This window comes from Callorhinchus milii, unplaced genomic scaffold (genome assembly GCF_018977255.1).
Source record: "Callorhinchus milii isolate IMCB2004 unplaced genomic scaffold, IMCB_Cmil_1.0 Scaffold22, whole genome shotgun sequence".
NCBI lineage: Eukaryota > Metazoa > Chordata > Chondrichthyes > Chimaeriformes > Callorhinchidae > Callorhinchus > Callorhinchus milii.
In genome coordinates, this window is record NW_024704763.1 from 9,403,183 (window position 1) to 9,425,676 (window position 22,494).

Consider the following 22,494-nt stretch of genomic DNA (forward strand, 5'->3'; position numbering starts at 1 on the left):
CGGCACAGAAGAAGACCATTCGGCCCATCGAGTCTGTGCGGCTCTTTGACAGAGCGTCACTTTCACTAACCCCAATCACCAGCTTTCTCCCCATAACCCCACAAACCCGTCCTCCCCCGATACCTGTCCAGTTCTCTCTTTTGAAAGCTATTGTCGAATGTGCTTCCGCCACCCTTTCAGGCAGTGCATTCCAGCTCTGTTTTTAAAGAAAAGTGTGTCTCCTAGTCTCCCCTTTAGTTCTTTTAAAAGATCACTTACCTGAAGCATTAACTCACATTCCTCTCTCCATAGATGCTGCCTGACCTCCTGAGTGTCTTTGGTCATTGACCGTGAAACATTAACTCACTTTCCTCTCTCCATGTTCCCAGCCACTTCTGTTTTTATTTCTGATTTTCAGCATCTGCATTATTTTGCCTTCAGACGTTTAGTCTGCTGAACAGCATTAAATGTATGATTCAGGAACATTTATTGGCTCTGTAATTAGGCTGTTAGTAGTTTCTTTATTCCCTTCCACATACTTTTAAGACTGGCTTTTCAATTCCATCCAGGGGTGTTGCCTATAGGACGAGTTGTGGATTTGCTCACATTTAACTATACAGGGGAAATGTAAGTTACTTTTGTCAGCAACTGAAGCTGATTATCACAACCTGCTAAGCAGAGCGTGTTGCACAGGGGACACATGGAATGTACTTCTGGTCACTTGACTTTTTTAAAAAAATTGATTTGATAATAAATTTATTGATGTACGTGCCAATAAAAATTGCTGCCCAATGGGATGCTTAAAAAGTTCAACTCAATAAATACTTGAATATTGACTTCTGACTGTGCTGCTAGTTTGCAAGTTCCTCCACTTTACATTTAAGTATTGCAAAATAAATTCTTATTTTAAGTATAATATACAATTTACAAGAATGATACCAGGGATGGGGGATGACAATTATGTTGAGACACAAGAGGCTGGGAGGGGAAATTTAATAGAGGTGTTCAAAATTATGAGGGGTTTTCATAAAGACAGGGAGCAACTATTTCCACTGGTGTCAGTAACCAGGGGACACAGATTTAAGATATTTGGTAAAAGAGGGGAGACTAAGACACTTTTCTTTAAAAACAGTGTTTTTACACAGAGAGAGCTGGAATACACTGCCTGAAAAGGTGGTGGAAGCAGATTCGACAATAGTTTTCAAAAGGGATTTGGATAGGTATTTAAAAATTTAAAAGGAAAAATTTGCAGGGCTACGGAGTATGAGCAGGACTAGTTTGTAGCTCTTTCAAAGAACTGGCACAGGCACGAGGGACTGAATGGCCTTCTTCTGTGCTGTAAAATTCTATGATAAGTAAATTAATCGTCAGTATACTACAGCTCAGTGCTCATGGTTCTTAGGACAATGATGGTGCACTATGCAATTTTAGTGCACAAATCACTGTACATGAACCACAGGTTAAAAGGAGCCCTAATAAATCAGCCTGTTTAAAATAGTCATCTCCTTCATAAAGAGAGGACAATATCAGATACAAGGAGCAAAGACTGGCACTAGTAATCAAGCTTAAGAACTGTGGAGAAGACCTGGATTTGATTCCTGAGCAGGACGAAATGTTGGGAAAGTTTCTTTACTCCACACACCTGTTTACCTTGCAGTAAGTAGGAACTCGGTTGTTAGTTGATTAGCTGATTGCTTATTTGGTCACTCAAGCCCAGACTGTTTGTGGGACGCTGCTGTGCGCAATTGGCCAACACATTTTGCCCACAAAATATATAGTAAATTCACTTTGCAGCATATTCTGCGAAGCTCTTTGAGGTATCTCGAAGACGTGATAAGGCATTATATCAAATGCAAGAAATATTTATTATTACTGGAAAGCTGCAGTGAATGCAGGGTTGTCGTGCTAATGCAGCAAAAGAGAAAAAGGTAATTGTATTAAAATTTTATTTAACGATTGACTATCCTGGAGGGAAGTGGGGGTTGAATTTGTTGAATTGACTCCAAAAAAAGCTTTTAGCAGGTGGGCTACCTACAACAACAACAAGGTTACATTTGTATGGCGCCTTTCACAAAGGAAGCCAAGCTTTTAAGTGGATGAAAGTTTAAATAAATCCAAGTCAAAAGCAACCACAGGATCAAAGTGAGTATCTTCCCCAGACTGTGTGGTCCACACCCACCACCAAGCAACCAACCAGATGGGGCAGGTCTAGTTTGAACAAGCTACTTGGCAGCAGAATTGCATAAATAAGCAGGTGTGGACAATTAGTCATCTTTTCCCTTCACGTGATCCAAGCAGTTTAAATTAGACAAAGCTGTAATTCTGAAGTTAACACTGTGACCATACACGTTTACATGGACAGAAGCTGGAGTCTTGTAGCTTAGTGGTTAGAGCGCTTGCCTCACAAGCAAGAGGACCCAGTTTCGATTCCCAGTCAGGACAAAACTTTAGGCAAGCAAGTTTCCTTACTCCTCGCACACGCCTCGGTTTACCCAGCATTAAGTAGGAACCCAGTTGTTAGTCGATTGGCCGATTGCTTTCTGGGGGTAATAATGCCTTAAAAAAATTGCTCAATCAATCGGCAACTGTTTGTGGGACACTGCTGTGAACAATTGGCTGCAAGTCAACAAATCAATTCACTTTAGTGTATTCTGTGAAACTCTTGAGATGTCTCAAAAGATGTGATAAGGAACTATATGAAATGCCCTGCCCAATCAAAACAAGTCGTCATTCTTTGGCAGCAAGGCACTTGGTCAATGGGTACTTCAGATCCATTGGATTTTTCTATAAAAAGGTAAGCAGCCAGAAATGGAGAGGTTCCACTGGTCATGTGTTTGTATTTACCAGCTCTCCACCACAGCTTTCATATAGATGAAAAACATGCACTGAACACAAAACATTAATCAGGTAGATATCAATAACATTAACTGATCAGATATCAATAACCAGTCACTGTAACAAACATCTGGTGAATCATTGGCTATAGGCAAGACTAAGTAGCCCATCATCCCAATGTGCTTCAGGTAATTAGGTTTGCTATTTTGTTCAATATCCATTCAAATTAAGAAATATGAAGTCGCATCAGCAGTTTATAATCACAGTACTCATTAAACCAGTTAGGTTTGTTGTAGGTTTCTGTGCTGGTGATCAGTCTAAATTCATTGCTCTTGCTAGATTATGGATAATGTAGAATATGATCAATATTTCTTGGGCTAAAACACGAGTTCAGTATTAGCATGAGGAATTAGATTAATGAGCCAATTCAGACAACAGAATTGTCAATCATTTTTCTCTCTCCCCTGCCCCACCTCAACAACAACAACAACAAGATTCCATTTATAAAGCGCCTTTCACGTCAGGAGGACGTCCCAAGGCGCTGCACAGTTGGGTCATGACCCGAGCAGGGGGGAAATGGTCAGGGTGAGGGGAGGGAAGGGAGGGAGGGGGGAAATGGTCAGGGTGAGGGGAGGGAAGGGAGGGAGCGAGGAGGGGGAAGAGAGTCGAGAGGGGAGCTGAAGGCTCGGTCAAAGAGAAAGGTTTTGAGACCGGCCTTGAAGGAGGAAAGGGAGGAAGCGGCGAAGGCACTGGGGGATGGAGTTCCAGAGCCTGGGGGCTGAGAGGCTGAAGGCCCGACCACGATGGTAGGTCCACCTCCTCCAAATTGCAGCCTTGAAGTCATTCTAAGGCAAGTTAATCCTGTGAACATAATTTATTTTATTTAGTTTCTTCTTACAGCAGGTGTTCATGGATACCAAGAGCCAGTAGTCTCATTCACTGGTCAGGACCATCACACTGGAGATTGACAGCTGCAATGTAACCAGTGCAAGTTCTGCGATATGTCTGCAATTGGCAGGAAATGTGGCCATTATGAACAAGACAGGAGAGATTTTCATGAACATCTGGTTTAAGATTAATAAAGCATTGTGGAACCTTTGCACGATGCTGTGCGTAAACAATGTGGTCAATGCTGTAGTTTCTGCTTCAACAAGTTTATTTTTGTGCCCAACATTAACAGCTTACTCGACAACTTCAGGTAACTGCAGTCATACCTGCATACCACAACAGTGAGGTAGAGACCTTACTAACACTCAACAGCAGCTGGGCGAGCGACAAGGCAACAGCTCAGCAAAAAAAAAGTTTAAGGACACTGGTTCTTTGGCACACAGCTTCAGATCAAAAAACCACAAGAGTAAAAACCTCTTCAAGTAACTGGAGACCCAAGCAGCTGCTCAGTGCTAGCTTATTCTTTTAAACAGTAATGAGCAACTGCCCGAAAGGGACCTAACCGGATACTCAGCCTGGCCCGGCCAAACCCCTTCTGCTCAAGTACAAAAAAAAAACCATCATCAGTGAAAATGGTGATTAAAAACCTCTAACTTCCTACCCATAGTGCAAATTAAAAAGTGCAAAGAACACCTTAAAACTATGTACAGCAGCTCGAATGTCGTTATTTCGGTCCAGTTTCTTATCCGTAAATCCACACCAATGGTTGCAAACGTCTTGATTTACAACAATGACCCAGGGTCCGTTATAGCAGGCAGACACACCAAAATGTTAAGCCGCCAAGGAAAGAGTCACAGTTGTGTTTGGACTAAAACCTTCAACAGTGTAAAAAAAGAACTGGTCAAAAAAATGAAGCCTTAAAAAGGCAGTTGCATCTGTAAAAACGGAGCGTAAAATATTGAATTTGATTTGCTAAATAAAGCACTAGTCTGCCTCGGAGTTAAGTAAAAAAACCGGCTGAAACATTTCACACCAGTATCTGATGGAGGAAAAAAAAATCAAAGGCACTGTATGGCAACCGCTAGTGGAAAGGTAATGAACTTGCAACATTGTCAAAATGCAAGGAATGTAAAAAAGCCTAAAAATCTAAATGTGAAGCCATGGCTTCAACACCTTCCAAGACCTGGCTCTCACCTCTGTGCAGGACGTCTGTCTGGAACTGCTGTTGTGGGCCCCAAAACCCCATGGAATTCACGGTGCATAAGTGCAATTGTGAATATTAAACAGCAAGTAGCAAGTGCAAGAGTGAACTTTAGTCCATAATCGCTGTTCCCAATCTGGCGCCAATCCTGGCTCAACACTCAGAAACTGAAAAAAAAAATCCCTCTTCGCTGCGAATTTAGCTAGAATCGCGGCTCTTCTGATTGCGCATCAGTGGACGGTGGTGACGCAGAATCTCCAGAGAGTGCTGCCACTGCCAGCACGAACGGCAGAAGTACTTGAAGCAGACCTGCCGGACAAGCAAACAGTTATTGGTTAGTACTATTGAGTAGTCAGTCAGATTTCCATGCAGGTATATTAAACAAATGCAAGTTGTTGTTGATAACTCAACCTGGCTTAACTAGTCACTATAACACAAGTTATCATGCTGTCAATATCCTGGTCACATTTATTATACCTAACTCATCACTGAGCCCCTTTTCCCACAGAATGACAAATTTGCCACGTCAGCTTGGTGCAATGGTCGCACTCTCGCCTCCAAGTCAAGAGGATTGTGGGATCTAATCTCATGTTGTACTCCTGTGCAGTGCTGGGGGAGGGGGGTTTCCATTGACAGAGGTCCCGTCCTTAGGATGAGACACTAAACCCGAGATCCCGTCTGCCTATTCAGGTGGACATTAAAGAATCCTTGGCGCTATTTGAAGAGAAAGGAGTCCCTTTCTCTCTCTCGGTGTCCTGGCCAGCAATCCGCCAAATAAAATGGGTCATTGACTTCATGGCTGTTTGTGGGGACGTTGCTGCGTGCAATTATGTTGCCACATTTGCCTACAAATACAGTTGTTTCATGTCACAATAAATCCTGTGAAGCTTTGACACAGCCTTCTGTTGAGATAAGACGCTATACCAAATGCAAGGACTATTATTAGATATTAGTTATAGAAGTTATGATAAACCTTTATAAAAAACACTGGGTAGGCCTCAGTTCGAGACTGTGCTCAGTTCTGGGCCCCACACTTTAGGAAGGATGTCAAGGCATTGGAGAGGGTGCAAAGGAGATTGACCAGGATGGTACCAGGAATGAGGGGCTTCAGTTATCAGGAGAGGCGAGAGAAGCCGGGATTATTCTCCTTGGAGCAGAGAAGGGGGGAGGTGAGGAGAAATGTTTTCACACAGCGAGTTGTTGGGATCTGGAATCCATTGCTTGAAAGGCTGGTGGAAGCCGCTTCGATAACAACTTTTAAGAGAGAAGCTGATAATTATTTGGGGAGGACAAGTTTGCAGGGCTATGGGGAGAGCGCGGGGGAGTTGGATTGAATTGGAAGCTCTTTTCAAACAGCCGACACAGACATGATGGTCCGAATGGCCTCCTTTCTGTGCTGTTTAATTCTATGATTCTCAGGAGTTTACTATACATTGGTAACATGTACTCACAAGAATGCGAATGGTTACACAATTGCTGTAGGGTTCGGAACCCACCGAATAGAGAGTTGTGGCCTGTCTATCCAATATCTGTACAAGACATTGGACAGGCCACAACTGGAACACTGTGCAGTTTTAGACACTGCATGATAGAAGGCAATAGGGCTTTGGTGAAGGTGCACTGTAGGTTCACAGAATGGCAAGTCAATAAAAGTATACAGCTATGAGAGGCTAAGGCTCTTCCTGTTGGGAGTACAAATTAAGTCTTTGATGAAACTGAAAGGGTTTGAGAGAATTAAGTGAAAAAACTGCTGTTTGGAGATTTACAATAATTGTTGCATTTGATATAGCACCTTCAATAAGTGATAAAGTGCTTCACAGAATATAGTGTAAAGTGAATTGACTGTATATTTTGTAGGCAAAAAGTTGCAGCCAATTGCACACAGCAGCGTCCCACAAACATTCTTGGATTGAATATCCATATTATTATTATAATTTTATTTCAAGAGATTTTTACACCCGGAAAAGTGATTCACCAATCGATGCTACTTACTGCTAGGTAAACAGAGGCAAATGATGTAAGGAAGCTTGCCCAATGTTTGGTCCTGCCGAGAATCAAACCCAGGACCGCTCACTTGTGAGGCGAGTGCTCTAACCACTGAACTACAGGACTTGATTTGAGGAAAGGGGGAATGGAATGAATTGTGACAATGGGAGTAAAAGTAGAAGCGCTCCCCGAGGTTGTCAGGGTGTGGAATCATTGGTCAGGGATGGATATTAGAGCAGAGTCGATTAGGGCATTTTTTTTAAAAAAATCACATCGACAAACAATGCAAAGGAAGGCAGTTTATCAGAGGGGAAAGAACAGGGAATTGGGATTAGGCTGGAGACAGATTAAAAAAAACAAAAAGTTGTATTCAATTTATAAACAGATTCTCTCCTCTCACCTCCCTCCCTAAAAAAAAACTCACTCGGTCTCTGCAGAAGAATGGTCCTGGATGAACATTGCAGGCTTGGCACACAGAATCCTCCAGATACGGATCGATTTGCACCTTTAACAAAATACAGGTTTCAGTACATGAAATGGGCATGTCCTTCCTATAAACAGGAGATTCCTAATCCTGGAATTACCTTTTTGGTAAACTTGGGAGTCTTTATCTCCACAAACGCTGCTCCAACTGCTTTCAGGTAACTCTGCGGGTGGTTGAAGGTAACCCGACCAGAACCTAGATGTGAAAACAAGATCAGGGTTAAGGCATTTACAACTTTGAAACAATAAGATTCTTAAAGGGCTGATAAAGTAGTCACTGAGGGTCTGTTTCCCCGGGTAGGAGAATCTATAACCAGGGGTCACAGTCTTAAAATTAAGGGTCAGCCTTTTAGAACAGAGTTGAGGGAACATTTCTTCACTCAGGTTAGTGATTTTATGGAACTCACTCCCCCAGAAGGCTGTAGATGTCAATCCTTGAACATCTTCAAGGCTGAGACTGATAATTTTTAAAAATAGAGGGATTAGGGGATATGGGGATAGGGCAGGTAATTAGAGTTAGGTCAGAAGATCACTCGTGATCTTATTGAATGGCGGGGCAGCTCGAGGGGCCGAATGGCCTACTCCTGCTCCTAATTCTTATGTTCTTTACACAAGTACAGATTTAGCAAATTCTGTAAATGACGAGGACACAATCCAAGCTGTTTCAGTTCATCTGGAGTTTTGGTTGGTCAGGATACGTTCTTTTCTAATAGAATCATGGTGTCTTTAGCAGCCACCTGAGTCAGACCTGCAGTTTAAATACTTTTACCCAAAGATAATAATAACGATGACAGCAGTCAGATAATAAAACACAGAAATGAATTGCAATGTCAGCCCATGTCCATGTACAACCTTCAGACCCAGAGACAGGTGTCATGTCAACCAAGTCAAGCTGACAAATGCTGATCATAGAAGTGAAAGTAAAAGTCTGTTCCTTTCCTTATTGCCCATAAAATGGGTAAGATTCATAATAGCTTAGCAGCCAGTTACAAACAGCGGGCACAGACTGGAGAAGAACGGAGAGCAAATCTTAGATTTAGTAGAATATTTCCTGATCAAGTGCTCTTGAAACTGCTCTAAAACAGTCGCAGAAGCAGTTTAACAATTATAGCAACTTGCAAAACCCAAACATGTACATCATTCTTGCATTCTAGTTTAACCAAGGTATTAAAGGCACTAATCTGGACACCCCAGCTGGAGCGCATAAGCTCAGTGTCTGGTACTCAGGACCAGGACATGCATTCAATTCAAGGACAGTCAGTGCTCAAGTAAAACAGTGAGCGTCTTTCTCTACACTTTCTTACTCCTTGTTCTCACTGGGATTCCATACAGATACCACTAAGTGACAGTAAGATACCACTGTCACTTGCTGCTGTTAAAAGCTGTTTAGAATAATAATCCTTGTATTTGATATAGCGCTTTTCACATCTTCTTGACATCACAAACAATAAGCTTAAAGATCAAACTTACCGATTGGATATTTGTGCTTGTCTGTGTCAATACCAGCATATACCACTCCTGCAAACAGATCATTCATAATAGCTGCCAAAGCTTCCCCATTCAACATTCCATGGAGTGCACCAACAAACACCGTCTTACTGGGATCCAGGCGTTGAGACGGGCTGCGGACAAAGTTGCTATCAGAAAGGACCCAGGGGATGACTTGAACCTGGAAAGGATTGAAGCAGATTAATCTCTTCACTTACAAAACTCAAATACAAAAATCTTGCACTTCAATGCAAGTCTTAAAAGCACAGTGCAGCTCAATATTCATTACATCAAACGCTACAACAACAGGTTTAGGGCTCAAAGTTCTTAACCTCTGAAACACACCAAAAAAAACAGTACTTTCATGAATAAAGAAAATTTCTCCATATTGGTCTTCTAATTGCCAACCCCATCGAAATATTTTGCAAACAAAGGAGCAAAGCTCAGGCATGAAATTGGAACAGTCTACATAGACACTGTGACTAAAGCAACACCCAGATCAAGTATTTATAGCATCGGTTTAATTCTTCAAATGACTTGTCTCAATTGTGAGACAAGCATGACATTTTAAGGATTATGATTAATCTTTGCACTTTAAACTTTAAGAGTATATAGTACTACTTTAACAAAGCCAGAGCTTTTAGAGATACACTGTGATATTAAGAGACAATTTATAACATTTAGCATTTTGAAAGATTAAGGTGGCTTCCTAAGTATACATTTTTTTTTGGTTTCACATGATCAAGTAAATGTTAATTATTCCCTCCCCAAGGATTCAGCATCACTTGGGGAGGACAAGTTTGCAGGGCTACGGGGAGAGAGTGGGGGAGTGGGATTGAATGGATAGCTCTTTTCAAAGAGCTGGCACAAACGTGATGGGCCAAATGGTCTCCTTCTGTGCTGTATGATTCTATGATCACTAACCCGTTTCCCCACCCTCTGTCACCAACCTCATCCTGTCCTTGAAACCCACCACCTGCTCCCTGGACCCCATCCCCACTCCTTATCTCCCAGCTCCACCTCCTTGCCCCACTTCTCACAGACACCATCAACCTGTCCCTCTCCTCTGGATCTATTCCTCTCAAAACTGCCACCATCGCTCCCACACTGAAAAAACCCTCCCTTGATGCGTCGCAGCTATCAAGCTACTGGTCCATCTCCAACCTCCCCTTCCTGTCCAAGGTTCTCGAAAGAGTCGTTGCCTCCCAGCTGCGCTCTTTCCTCTCCACCCATTCACTATTTGAATCCCTCCAGTCGGGTTTCCGTGCTGCCCATAGCACAGAAACCACCCTGGTCAGGGTCACTAATGACATCTTGACCATCTGGGACCAGGGCTCCCTCTGTCTCCTCGTCCACCTCGACCTATCGGCCGCAATCGATACGGTCGACCACTCTATTCTCCTCCACCGCTTGTCCTCCCACCTCAACCTTCAAGGCCCCGTCCTTGAGTGGTTTAGGTCCTACCTCTCCCACTGTCTTCATTTTGTTTCCACTAACGGCTTTTTCTCCAGCCCCTGTACTGGCTCGTGCGGTATCCCTCAGGGCTGTGTCCTCGGTCCCCTCCTCTTCACCCTCTATATGCTCCCCCTGTGGTGACATCGTCCGCAGACATGGGGTTAACTTCCACATGTATGCGGATGACACCCAACTCTACCTTTCCTCCTCTACCCTCAACTCCACAACCCCCGATGTCCTGACAGCTGTCTGTCCGACATCGAGTCCTGGACGAGAGACAACTTTCTTCAGCTCAACGTGCGCAAAACTGAGGCCCTCCTGATTGGCTCACGTCAGCGCCTCCGCACCTCAGGCGCTGACAGCATCAGCATCCAAGGCCGCACTCTCCACCTCTCAAAGCCATCAGGAACCTTGGGGTTCTGTTCGACCCTGAGCTGTCCTTTCTTCCCCACATCCGCGCCACAACTGGCACCGCCTTCCATCACCTCCGGAACATCGCCAAAAAGCACTACCTCACCCCTCACGCGGCTGAAACTCTGGTCCACGCCTTTATCACCTCAAGGCTGGACTACGGGAACTCTCTCCTCACCGGCCTTCCCGGCCCTCCCTCCACACTGCAGGTCATTCAGAACTCTGCAGCTCGTGTACTGTCCCGCACCAGGCCTCACGCCCACATCACTCCCACCCTCGCCCTCGCTCGCCACCACTGGCTCCCCATCCCCCAGAGGATCGAATTCAAGATCCTCATTCTCACCTACAAGGCCATTCACGGCCTCGCTCCCTCCTACCTCTCCGACCTACTATCCCCCTACTTACCTGCCCGTACCCTCCGTTCCTCTGGCTCTGGTCTGCTCCACATCCCCCGCCCCAACCGCCCTACCATCGGTGGCTGGGCCTTCAGCCTCTCAGCCCCGAGGCTCTGGAACTCCATCCCCCAATGCCTTCGCCGCTTCCTCCCTTTTCTCCTTCAAGGCCGGTCTCAAGATCTTTCTCTTCAAACGTGCTTTCAGCTCCCCTTTCGACTCTCTACCCACTCCTCGCTCCCTCCCTTCCCGACCATTTCCCCCGTTCGGGTCCCAACCCAACTGTCCAGCACCTTGGGACGTCCTCCCGACGTGAAAGGCGCTCTATAAATTCAATCTTGTTGTTGTTGATCAGGAGACCATATCTAAAGAGCAGCACAAGACCACCTTCTAGATTAAGACACTCAGATAAACTTCCACACTTAAAAAAAGTGGCTATAATAATAAATAATACTTGTATTTGATATAGCGCCTTATGTCTTCTAGACGTCTCAAAGCGCTTCACAGAATATACTGTAAAATGCAGTAGACAATTGCGCACAGCAGTGACCCACAAATAGTCATGGATTGAGTGCCCAAGGGATTATTACTCCTGGAAAGTGATCCGCCAATTGACTAACAACCGGGTTCCTACTTACTGCTGGTAAACAGAGACATGCGGAGTAAGGAAACTTGCGCAACGTTTCACCCTGACCCAGGAATCAAACCAGGTCGCTTGCGAGGCAAGTGCTCTAACGTCCTCCCGACGTGAAAAGCGCTATATCAAATGCAAGGATTATTATTATTATCACTACGCTACAGGACTCCATTGTCCTGTCATCTACATTGAGGCACCCAGATAGACTTCCACATTACAAAAGTGGCTATCCCTGATGAACGCTGCCATCCACTCTAACAAGGCCAAAACCTAACAGGAGACAACTGGCAATACCTCTTTGCAGCGCATCCTGCGGCTGGACATTTTAAAGTAGTACTCGCTTGTGCCATCAGTGCTCATGAGATCATGTGTGCAGGATTGAAGTAGTGCACGGACCGACTTCTCAGACTCAAAAACCAAATAGACATAACCTGCCAATACAGAAAGCCAGCATTAGCCATGGTCAAGACAACAGCTGAAAAGGGCACCACAGTCTCTTTACAGACTATTGCAACCATATAGTTAACACAGGGTGACCAAAAAGTCATAATACCATTACACTGTCTAATAAGATAACAGGGTAGCTGAAAAATAACACTTTTTGGTCACCCTGTATATGGACCAGGGTATGGCCTGACATACATTGTCGTGCAACAGCAAAATTTGGTACAAAAGAGGTTATGTACAACACATGGAGTTTCTATTGGGTATGATGCATCTCCCATTATGTGGGATCTTATAAAGTTTTATAAAAATTAATTAGAACACTTTAGGAGTCAAATATTTAGCAACAAAATATAGCCTGAAGAGAGAGGGTGGAGCCCAGAGATTCAATATGTGTGAACTGCATAGAAGCAGGTCTAAACACTACATTTACACAGTCTTGTTCAATACATTTATATTATGAAATGGAAACAGTGGGGAAAAGGAAAAATATTCAAATAGAAATTTGAATTCTCAACTGCTGATATTGTTTCAGTTTCAGTTGGTCAAATCTTGGCAGTTTGATATAAAAGTTGAAAAGCTTCACCCCAATTGTTTCCAGTCAGTTATTCACCTTTACACCACTTAATCCCAATAGTTTCCAAATCTACACACCTTTAGTCACGATTTGAGGTGGTGGCTTTGCAGCCTGAAGTTGTGAAGTTCTTGCATGCAACACCAATATTCTGACCCTCAACCTTAGTGACAGAGTGTCAGAATAGGTAATGCGTCCTACCATGTCTCAGCTTTTATTACCTTTCGGCATATTACCTTTGGGTGGGCAGCGAGGGTGCTTGCCATCCTTACCCGGCCACTCTACACTCAGAGCACCAAATACCCTGAAAGTATTGATCAATCCAACTAGGGAAGAGAAAACAAAGTTGCATGTTAGATAACATTTCCTGTAGTAACTATTGTAGAAGTCAAACCAGTCACACACTAACAACGGGAGCAATCAGTTAGAAATAGTATGGGGACCAGAATAAACTTCCTTTTTAATGCTTAATGCTCAACATTGTCAATAGGCAAGTTGCCCTCCCCTTGCTCACCAAGCACCAGCCTGCTTCATGACCCTCACTGAAACAGGTCCACCTTCCTACTTGGTAGCTCACTAAAACCGATAACTTCCAGATCAACAGATCATTTTCTGTGGCATCAGATCATTGCCAACCTCATTTCCTAGGTTAGTCAGTGGCAATGTTTGAAATCGGCTGCTTGAAGTGTGGGAAGCTATCCAGCTTTCTACACACGTGTGATTTTAGAATTTTTTTTTGTAGAATTGTATGAAACCCCAACTAGTGTTAAAACAGATGAGTGGAATCTTATTGAGACCTGAAGACAAATGTCACATTGATTTTTTCTGGATTTCAAAACAGAGTTGAAGAAACCAGACTGAAAAATACTAATGTTTTAAGTTACAAAACATGACAGAACCTACGCATGAACTTTTTGCATCGTTTAACAGAAGAGCATTGGTTTCCTGTACATTCCTCACTGATCTAATTCCAGAGAGAATTAAATGCAGGTTGACAAGAGCAAAGGCTTGGGGACCCCAGAGTGTACTTTGCTGGATTTTAATTAGCAAAAACTACATCGCTTGCCATGAAATCACTTCTCTGGCAAGTTTCCAGTGAAGACCACTCTTCCTGTTTGAGCTTTAGCATGCAGGAGCTGAGTGGGAAGACTCCCTGCTCCCCAGTGACCGCCCACCACCAATGTGCTCCTCAAGATCCTGCCGATGAGCCAGCTGGAGTACTGGGGACCTGCCTGGCTCAGGAACCAGACTATCAGGGCCACCACAGGCATTCTGTTTCCAAGCACATCACTTTATAGCCAGCTCAGCTCGGAGGAGACCCTTCCCCCTCCCCTGAGAATTATTATAGTGCATAGGGTGGCAATTTATAACTGTGTCTAGTGAACCAAATAAATCAATTAGCCAATAACCCGTAAATCCTAATGGAAGACAATGNTTTTTTTAAAAGCTGAACACTCAAATATTGATAGTGTGCTTAAGTCGATGGAAGTTGGGATATATGCGCCAAAAAATGATCACTCAATCCCTGACTATTTGTGGGACACTGCTGTGCACAATTGGCTGCCGCATTTCACCCACAAAAGATAGTCAATTCACTTCACTTCACTATGAAGCACTTTGAAACGTCTCGAAGACGTGATAAGGCGCCATATCAAATAGAAGGATTATTATTTACCTTCAGTGATGTCCCAAGGCACACCACCCAGGAACACCTTGCAGGAATAGATTGGATTCTTGTAATTCCGGGGTGGAAGTTGGCCACTCCAAGTAAACATTGCTTCACTCATTGCTATTAAAAGAGAAAGTTGTATAAATATGTTGCACAAAATAAAGTGCGCGTGCTTTTCTTCAATTTGATCAGACTCCAGATTACAGCCCTCACCTCATTCCTCATACCAACTCTTACAGCCCATTCTTCAGATCAGTTTTAAATACTCTGCCAGGTTTGAACACTCCTATCTTTCTCTCCTGTACTTGTTGAGCTTCTTTTGCTTTTTCCCTATGTACACACTCCCGGTGGGTGGGGGGAAACATTCTCCCATTATAACTGCTTTTCCTTAGACTCACACACGACAAGTGTAGTCAACCATCAATGATCAGCCTTATTGAAATCACACACCAACATAAGAGCAGAGGCAATTATAATTGTTGCAGACTGTGCAGACATGAATCCCCAATGAGTGACTGGAGCTTTGCACATGAAATCAAGAGGGGGAGGAAATAGCACCGACTAGAACCAATTCACTGCATATCAGGTAAAAAGGAATACAGTTAACTTTGGTGGACCCCAGCACAAGGCAAAATGAGCCACAACTTCAGTACACCTCATATATGACTTCTGAGAAGTAGTTACTGAAACCCTATTTCCCCAGTTCCCAAACCCAGCTCAGCCAAATCAGTTGCAGTGCTTTTGATTTTCCACCCTGCAAGATCCAGGCCGCTTACCTCTGAAGCAGGAGATTCCAACAAAGATCCTAAACCATCAAGGGCAATGAGGAGGAGAAAAAAGCCGAATAGAAAATAAAATCTAATAGGCAAGCTCTTTCCTGGCAACCCATGCTCCAAATAAACTGTTGTTTTTAGGACTTGTACTTACTTGCTCAGCACAACAAGTCCCTGTTGTGTGATTTACTAATTTCTACAAGTAGTTTGAATGACTGCCTTTAGGCCACATTTGATCTCATCCTTCAGGGAGAGCCACTCTACCATTGTAGCTTCTTAAAGAGTCCAGCAGCCCCACATCAGCCCCCCCGGTTCCAGTCATTAATTTATCATCAGAGTAAAGAAACACATCCTTGTGTCTACTGAAAAAACCCTGAACCTATGTATGCCCTCTTGTCCTCCTGCGTTGGGAGTCTCTGAACAATATTGGATTTGTTTGCCTTCTTAATCCCATTTAACATCTTACATACTTCTATAAAGTTCCTTCTCAGACATTCAAGATGAAAGAACCCTGATTTACCTAAACATTGCTTATAACTCATTCACTAACATTGAGGTCATCCCAGTTCCTCTTCTCTGCATTGTCTCTGATACCTGGGGAGACCCCTTACCCATAAAACAGTATGCATACTGCCTGGTACTGCCTGACCAGAGAAGTGTACAGCTGAAGCACGACTTGGGGAAGAAAATCCAACTGATTTAGCAATATAGTCCAGCATCCCACATGCCTTGCTGATTACTGCAAAACATGGTTCGGAGATGGTGAGCGATGAGTGCTTTACTAGAGTACAGGACACCAAGATACCAGCTCTGATTAGTGGGCCTCCTGCAATTTAAAGAAAACTTCCGGATTATCCATCACCACTGGTGTCTCTTCCTACCCATATGGAGGAAGTGAAACAGACAACTTCACATAGGAAGAGACATCAGCAGCCATCGAAGGTCAGCCATTTTTTAAGCGTTTCTTATAATGCAGCTCAACATATTGGATTCAAACCAACAGAAAACAATGAGATTACTGTGCCCTACCATCACTTAATGGCAAAAGGAGTTTTTAAGATGGGAAGCCTCACTTTCTCCTCATATGGACCCAATCCTACAATGAAGGCTGTTGAGAACATAAGCTACCAAAATAAGAAGAAGCTGACAAATGCAGACTCAAGTCTATTCGTTTACACAGTATTCATTATAGGCTATGGAATGAAGTAACTAAAGTTCAATAAATTATACAATGATGTAGGATATTAGCAAAATAGAATTTCTGTTTACCTGCCGCTTGTCTATGTAGTCTAGCCTCCCTTTCGATACTGAAGGGATCTTCTGCACTGTCCAACAGATCCCAATTTGGCCACCCAGAGCTTCCGGACCACCTTTTTAAAGGGCTGGGGCTTCCAGGATAGTTCACAGCCGCCATCGAAACCTGATCATGATCGAGTCGAGGGCCTACACCAAACTGTTTCATTGCGTCTCTGGCTCCTCCACCCATGGGCAAGAAGGAAATTGGAGGGGAAATGCGCAGGCTTGACTGTAAAGTATTTCACACATAAAAGCCATATATAAATTCAAGGACATTGTGGTAGTATGTAATATGCAAGTAGAAATCCCATCAAAAGGAGGCTAAAAGGAATTTATTTAACCCCCTCCCACCTTACCCTGAAGTCTATAAAGCAAATATCAGAAGCAATATCTAGCAATTGGTCTTTTGAGTCTTTGGCAATTAAATTAAACATATATAAAAGTGAAAGAATTTTACGCATCTGGATTTCTAACTTATGAAAGAATGCGTTTTAAAGTGTTCATAATATTCCAACCTCTCATACAACATTAAAGTAATAACATTTTCTCCCAGTACTTAATCTGGATAGGCAACCATATTATCTATTGATCCTTCCTTTATCCAAATCTGACAGGTGTGGATACATCATTGGAGAAGTGAATGATCTACCCACCAGTTTTGCTGAAGAAAGCAATTATGAGTGATAAGGATGTTCACAAAATCTCCAACCTTCAGCAATCAGCATGCCATGGCGAAACTCAATAAGAAACACCAATAAATAATAAAAACTACAATCATAATAAAGTCCTTCAACCTGGGGCACGGTTCAGCATTGGGAACTCCTGAACATTTGCACATCACTATCTAAATATGACACATCTTACCAAAATTTCTAAAGCACCTTACCAAAAGTGAGAGCTTGACCTGAAAAAACTATAAAAGTTACATTAAGGCAGCAAATTAAGCCCTTCAGATCAACTAAAAAGCATCCAACATTTTTAAATTCTTCTAAAAAAACAGGTTATAAACTTGTAGACAGGTAAATACTGTGCCACATAAAAGCTGGGCTCATTTTCCAGAATTAAAGTACTACAAAAGCCTCCATTAAAAGCAATATAGGTGAGTACTGTAAAAATTGCAAGATTTGAAAATATTGAATTTAATTGAATTTATTCGTTAAATTAATTTAATTAATTGAAATGTGCAGTAAATATTCAAAGTCCAAAATACAGTCATCATCAAAAATGGTACACATTACCCTCTGAAGAGGCTAGAAATGTGAATTAATGTCATTTCAGTCAGTGCTTCAAAGCACTTCCCAAGACCCTCCCCTTCAACCATGCCATCAGCCACCCTCCTACCCTACACCCCACCCCCACCTGATCCCAAGCCCCTGCTCGGGTGCAAATTCCTAACTGTCCAGTGGCTTGGGACGTCCTCCCGACATGAAAGACTGTGTAAATGTAATTTGTTGTTGTGGGTCCAAACACATTACCACTAGAATAGGATTATATCCCAGCATTTCCTCCCCTCTACTGACAAGTCTTACAGTGTAATAGCTTACCATCAGTTCTGAAAGGTGATCAGAACCAGAACTGATGCCACTTGTGTCAGAGTCAGATGGGCTACTTGATCGAGAATCCAACACTGAACGGTTGTCAAATCTCTTGGGGAAAGGTGATGCAAGCTGGTCGACATACTCTGATCCAACTGGATCCAGCGACGGGAATCTAGCCAGCTGACCACCCAGAGGGCTAGCCAGCAAACCTAAAACTAGAATGGAAAAATGGCAAGCTGTAATTCGAAATTGAGTGCTGCACCTTCCCTTTGAATTTGTTAGTATTTTGTAAGCCTTCAAATTCAAGTTTGACTGAGAAGGAAAAGATTTGTATAAATGGAATTCGAAAGTGGAATCGGCATTGTGGCCATCCCCCTCCCTCTGCTAAACCCTCCACTCTCAATCCACCCAGGTCTCCGGTACATTAACATTAACCTTGAGAGAGGCTAGCACATGCACGCACAACACAGCCACTTCCCGCGTGCACAGATACTTTTTTTTAATTGCTTTAACCACGTGAAATGTTGGGAAGTATACGACTGGTTAAGAATTGTTTGTGCTAGCAAACAGGCTCATCCTACTCACTGAGACAAAGGCGAGTCGAGTCATCAAGTATTCGTTTACATTAACGTTTATTCAGTGATAAGAGTAGTGGTACTGTACTATTTATGTTGCTTTCTATCTTAAGATGAGAAAATAACATCCCCTTGTTCTGTGGAAAAAATACTGTTTCTTAAAAAGAGAAGGGGCATTGATCTCTGGGGGTGGGGTGAGGAGAGAAGAGCAGTAAAAAGGTTTGGAAACCTGTTTTACAGAATTCTTCAGTGCATGCCACCTGCACCACCCCACATATCCCTGAAAACTTACAATTTGCCACTTGGACTCCGGTAATAATTGTAATGGTAATTCAATTCTTACTGGAACCACTTAGTATGATCTGTAATCCTAGCAATTGACATAGCGCCTTATCTCGTCTTCTAGAAGTCTCAAAACGCTTCACAGAATATACTGTAAAGTGAATTGATTGTGTATTGTGTGGGTGAAATTAGCAGATCTAGCCAGAAGCAGCAGGAGGTACTCCCTTCGTCTCGCTCCCTCCCTTCCCATTTTCAGGTCTCTGCTGAAGACTTTTCTTTTCGACCGCGCCTTTGGTTACCTTCCTCCCCCTCCCGGTCCCAGGATCCGTTACTGTAAAGCGCTGAGACACTGTCCGGCGTGGAGGGCACTATATAAATCCAAGTTGTTATTGTTGATCATTGGGAAATCAAAATCATAAAAAAAAGAGGCTGACAATGGGAATAGACCAAGACATTTCCATACAGAAAGTAATTTGGACAGTACACTTAAATCTGTTTTATTAAATAAAGAGTGAAATTAGCTGTCAATTCTGTAATCCAACCACTACCCAAAAAGGTTAGGACTTGGGATCCCAAAAGAACCCAAATAAGAATTAGTCTCTGGGACAATGAGGGAAACTTAAAAGCAAACCAATTTTTGACCCTAAAAAGATTCTAATAGCAATACAATATATCAACATTATAAATAGGAAATCTAGAAGCCCATTCACCAAATAAGAGTAATTAAAAGCTTTTAATTTGACATGAAGCTTCTTTTTAAATAATAAAAACAAGGTTAATACCACAGCTGTATGGTTGAATTCAGAACAATTGAAACCAATGCAGAACTAGCATAATGCCTCGTCTCTGTCAGTTCTATCTTGTAAAATAATTATCAAAAGTCAATTAATGTACTTCACACAGGCTAAATTTTTTAAAAAGGAAATTTAAACAAATATATCAGAATGTTCTCAAGGTCAGAAATATTATTATCTATATCATCTCAACCCAGTCACTGCTCTCCTTTTTCTTCCCCTCCCACATCATGGTAACATCGATTGCATCACAACGGGTTAATACAACAGTATATTTAATGCACCCTGCATGTCAACCAATGGTCTGCTACTTGTAATAATTTACGGTTGCCATATAGAAGGTCAATGGTAGTGTTGGCAGGGGTTTGGGGCTGTGAATGAGCAGAGGTTCCCCTCGGAAAAGGAAACGGAACACTCATTAGAAAGTCAAATAAAGTAATATTAGCAGATATCTGAGATTAAATCACTCTCAACTTTGTTGGATGTAATCCAAATCACCTCCAGTTTGGTTGACGTAAACAAAAGACAGCTTGTACATTTCTGGCAAACAAACTGAAAACTGTGGGGCATTATCCACATTGATATACCAACACCCACTGGCTGAACAAGGCTGATGCAACCCGTGCAATTGCATGGGACCTCAAGTCAGCCCCCTGCTGTCGTGAAACCCATTGAAACCACCTCCCTGCCAACCTAACCTGCATGGGGATGGGCACTTGGTGCAATGGACACCCCGCCCCCGCAGCCAATCTGCAGCCACCCTGGGCCCACCTTGGCCGCTGCCAGGCATAGTTATGCCGTGTGAGGCCAGGACATCCAGCCACTAAATTTGTTTCCCAAGGGACTTGCTGGCCACGTTGGGCCGTTTCAAACCCAGTTGGGTGTATTTCTGTTGTGCTGTGTCGTGAAACAACAAATGGCTTTGGGCAGTTGCCCAATATAATTTTTTAAAAATGTAATCCTGCAATCCTTTTTTTCCTTCAAAGACCTTTTCTTAGTTTCAAAAGTCACTCTGCCATCCATAGGAGATAATGCAATAATATTGGGCTACTTTTGGCTAGTATTGGTTTAAGTTTGGGCTACAAATGTATTGTCGTTGGCATTGGTAGGAACCACACAACTGAGCTTTGCATGGGGCAAACCCCTACCATTCCAACACCACTGAATATATTTAGACTATCTAATATGTGTAGTTGGCAGTGGAGGTGCAGCCCATACTAGAGCGTCTTGGCTACACGTGCAGTCGGAAATCGGGAGCAAAAACAGTCAAAAGATAATGGTTCCTTCATTATACATAAACTAATATTAACAGAATTGTGGCACAATGTTTTAGAACCCCAACTCCAAGGGAGTCTGATTTCAAAAAGGCTCCAAATTACATTAAACCCTTGCAGATTGAAAGAGTCGTCATGCCTTTCTTGCGGATTTGTGAACCTAATTCATGTCCCTTTACAACATTGAACTGTTGTAGTATAATTTACTCTTTTCATGGGCGTCAGCTACACTCCAGCATTTCACGAGTGCTTTTCCACAGACGCAAGCCAAGCCTACCAGACAATCACTGTAAATGGTTTTAACGAGGTTGAGAGGCAAGCAAACAGCCAAAGCAGCTGCACCTCCAGCATGAAGAGGAGAAGAAAATACACATCATCACTCATCGATAGGAAACCAATAAGTGAGAAAATTTTGGCTGACTTCTTTCCTTCCCCCCCCCCACTCTTTTCCAAGCACAGGAGCAAATAGTACTCATGACCTAAGATTTCGAGTCACCTCCAAGCTGAGCCTAGCTAACACCACATTCAGATTCAAACCATCCAAGGCTATGGCTCAATTTCACTCCAGACAGCAGCTTCTAGAACGGCTGGGAAGCATAGAACAGTTAAATTGTGTGAGTGGAATTTCAGAACTGCGTGGAATTTGAAAACTAGAAAATAAATGATCTATTTGGAACTGGATTTCATTTGGTGTACAGAATCAACTTAAAGGGTTAAATAAATCTTGCATCAGAGGTTTGCAGATTTAACAGCTTTTGACTGGATGTGAATACACAAGCTGGCTGCTATACAGATCCAAGATTTGATATTTCAGAAGAAATTATTTCCTTACCAGGTCACAAGTGAACAAAAGCTAGACGTATAAAGCTAGACGTTTGCATCACACCACATTAAATGATAAAATTGAATACTACATAGTTAATTATAGATTAACTAGAAAGATGCCATCAGTTTGCTCTAGTGTTGATCCTCATTCAGATTTTCCTTTAACAACTGAATTTAGACATAGTATTCGAGCTGCAGTGGCAGGTTTTTTTACAAGCAAATTAAGTAGACAGTTTTATTTACAGATGATTTCATACTGTACTATGCCTACCGAAAGCAGATCAGATGATAGTGCCGTACTCACCCGATGGCGAATTGGTCTGTACTGCATTGTCCGAGTCGTGGGTGCTCCATGGACGGTCCCACCCAGTTAGGTTTAGGGACTGCAGGCCCAAGCATAGGTCCATGGTATCAGGGAGGCCCCGGGACGAATCCTGTGCAGATGTGGGAAATAGCATTCTACTGCTCGCTGAAGAATCTCCTTTGTTCAAGTCTGCAGGGAGAAGAGGTGGTTTAAGAAAAATAAGAAAATTAAGGATTACAAGTCAGGTCCAGACTAGCTTTAACTCGGATTGTGCCTATGAACACTGCCATGTATCTTGGGCTGCATCAGTGACTAGTCCAGCATGTGACTGAGCTGCTGATGCATTCGCATAGTGCTGTGAATGACATCACTGTGCAATAGAATTAAAACA

General features: G+C 42.8%; 1 protein-coding gene across 3 annotated transcripts in view; it reads right to left on the bottom strand.

Annotated features, from left to right (window-relative positions):
- Nucleotides 1–3,952: 3,952 nt before the first annotated feature.
- cpeb1a (cytoplasmic polyadenylation element binding protein 1a) overlaps nt 3,953–22,494 on the bottom strand; it is a 36,079-nt gene continuing 17,537 nt past the window's right edge. For 2 of the 3 annotated variants that reach the window (XM_007908086.2, XM_042343016.1), the window contains exons 3-12: nt 22,104–22,292; nt 18,056–18,264; nt 16,485–16,740; nt 14,449–14,562; nt 12,995–13,099; nt 12,050–12,186; nt 8,843–9,041; nt 7,474–7,568; nt 7,314–7,394; nt 3,953–5,212 (exon numbers count right to left, since the gene is read on the bottom strand). In XM_007908086.2, the coding sequence (XP_007906277.1) occupies nt 5,102–5,212; nt 7,314–7,394; nt 7,474–7,568; nt 8,843–9,041; nt 12,050–12,186; nt 12,995–13,099; nt 14,449–14,562; nt 16,485–16,740; nt 18,056–18,264; nt 22,104–22,292 (1,496 nt within the window). In that variant the 3' untranslated portion in view covers nt 3,953–5,101. The remainder of the gene's footprint in view (nt 5,213–7,313; nt 7,395–7,473; nt 7,569–8,842; nt 9,042–12,049; nt 12,187–12,994; nt 13,100–14,448; nt 14,563–16,484; nt 16,741–18,055; nt 18,265–22,103; nt 22,293–22,494) is intronic. The other variant, XM_007908087.2, reaches the window with a different exon arrangement.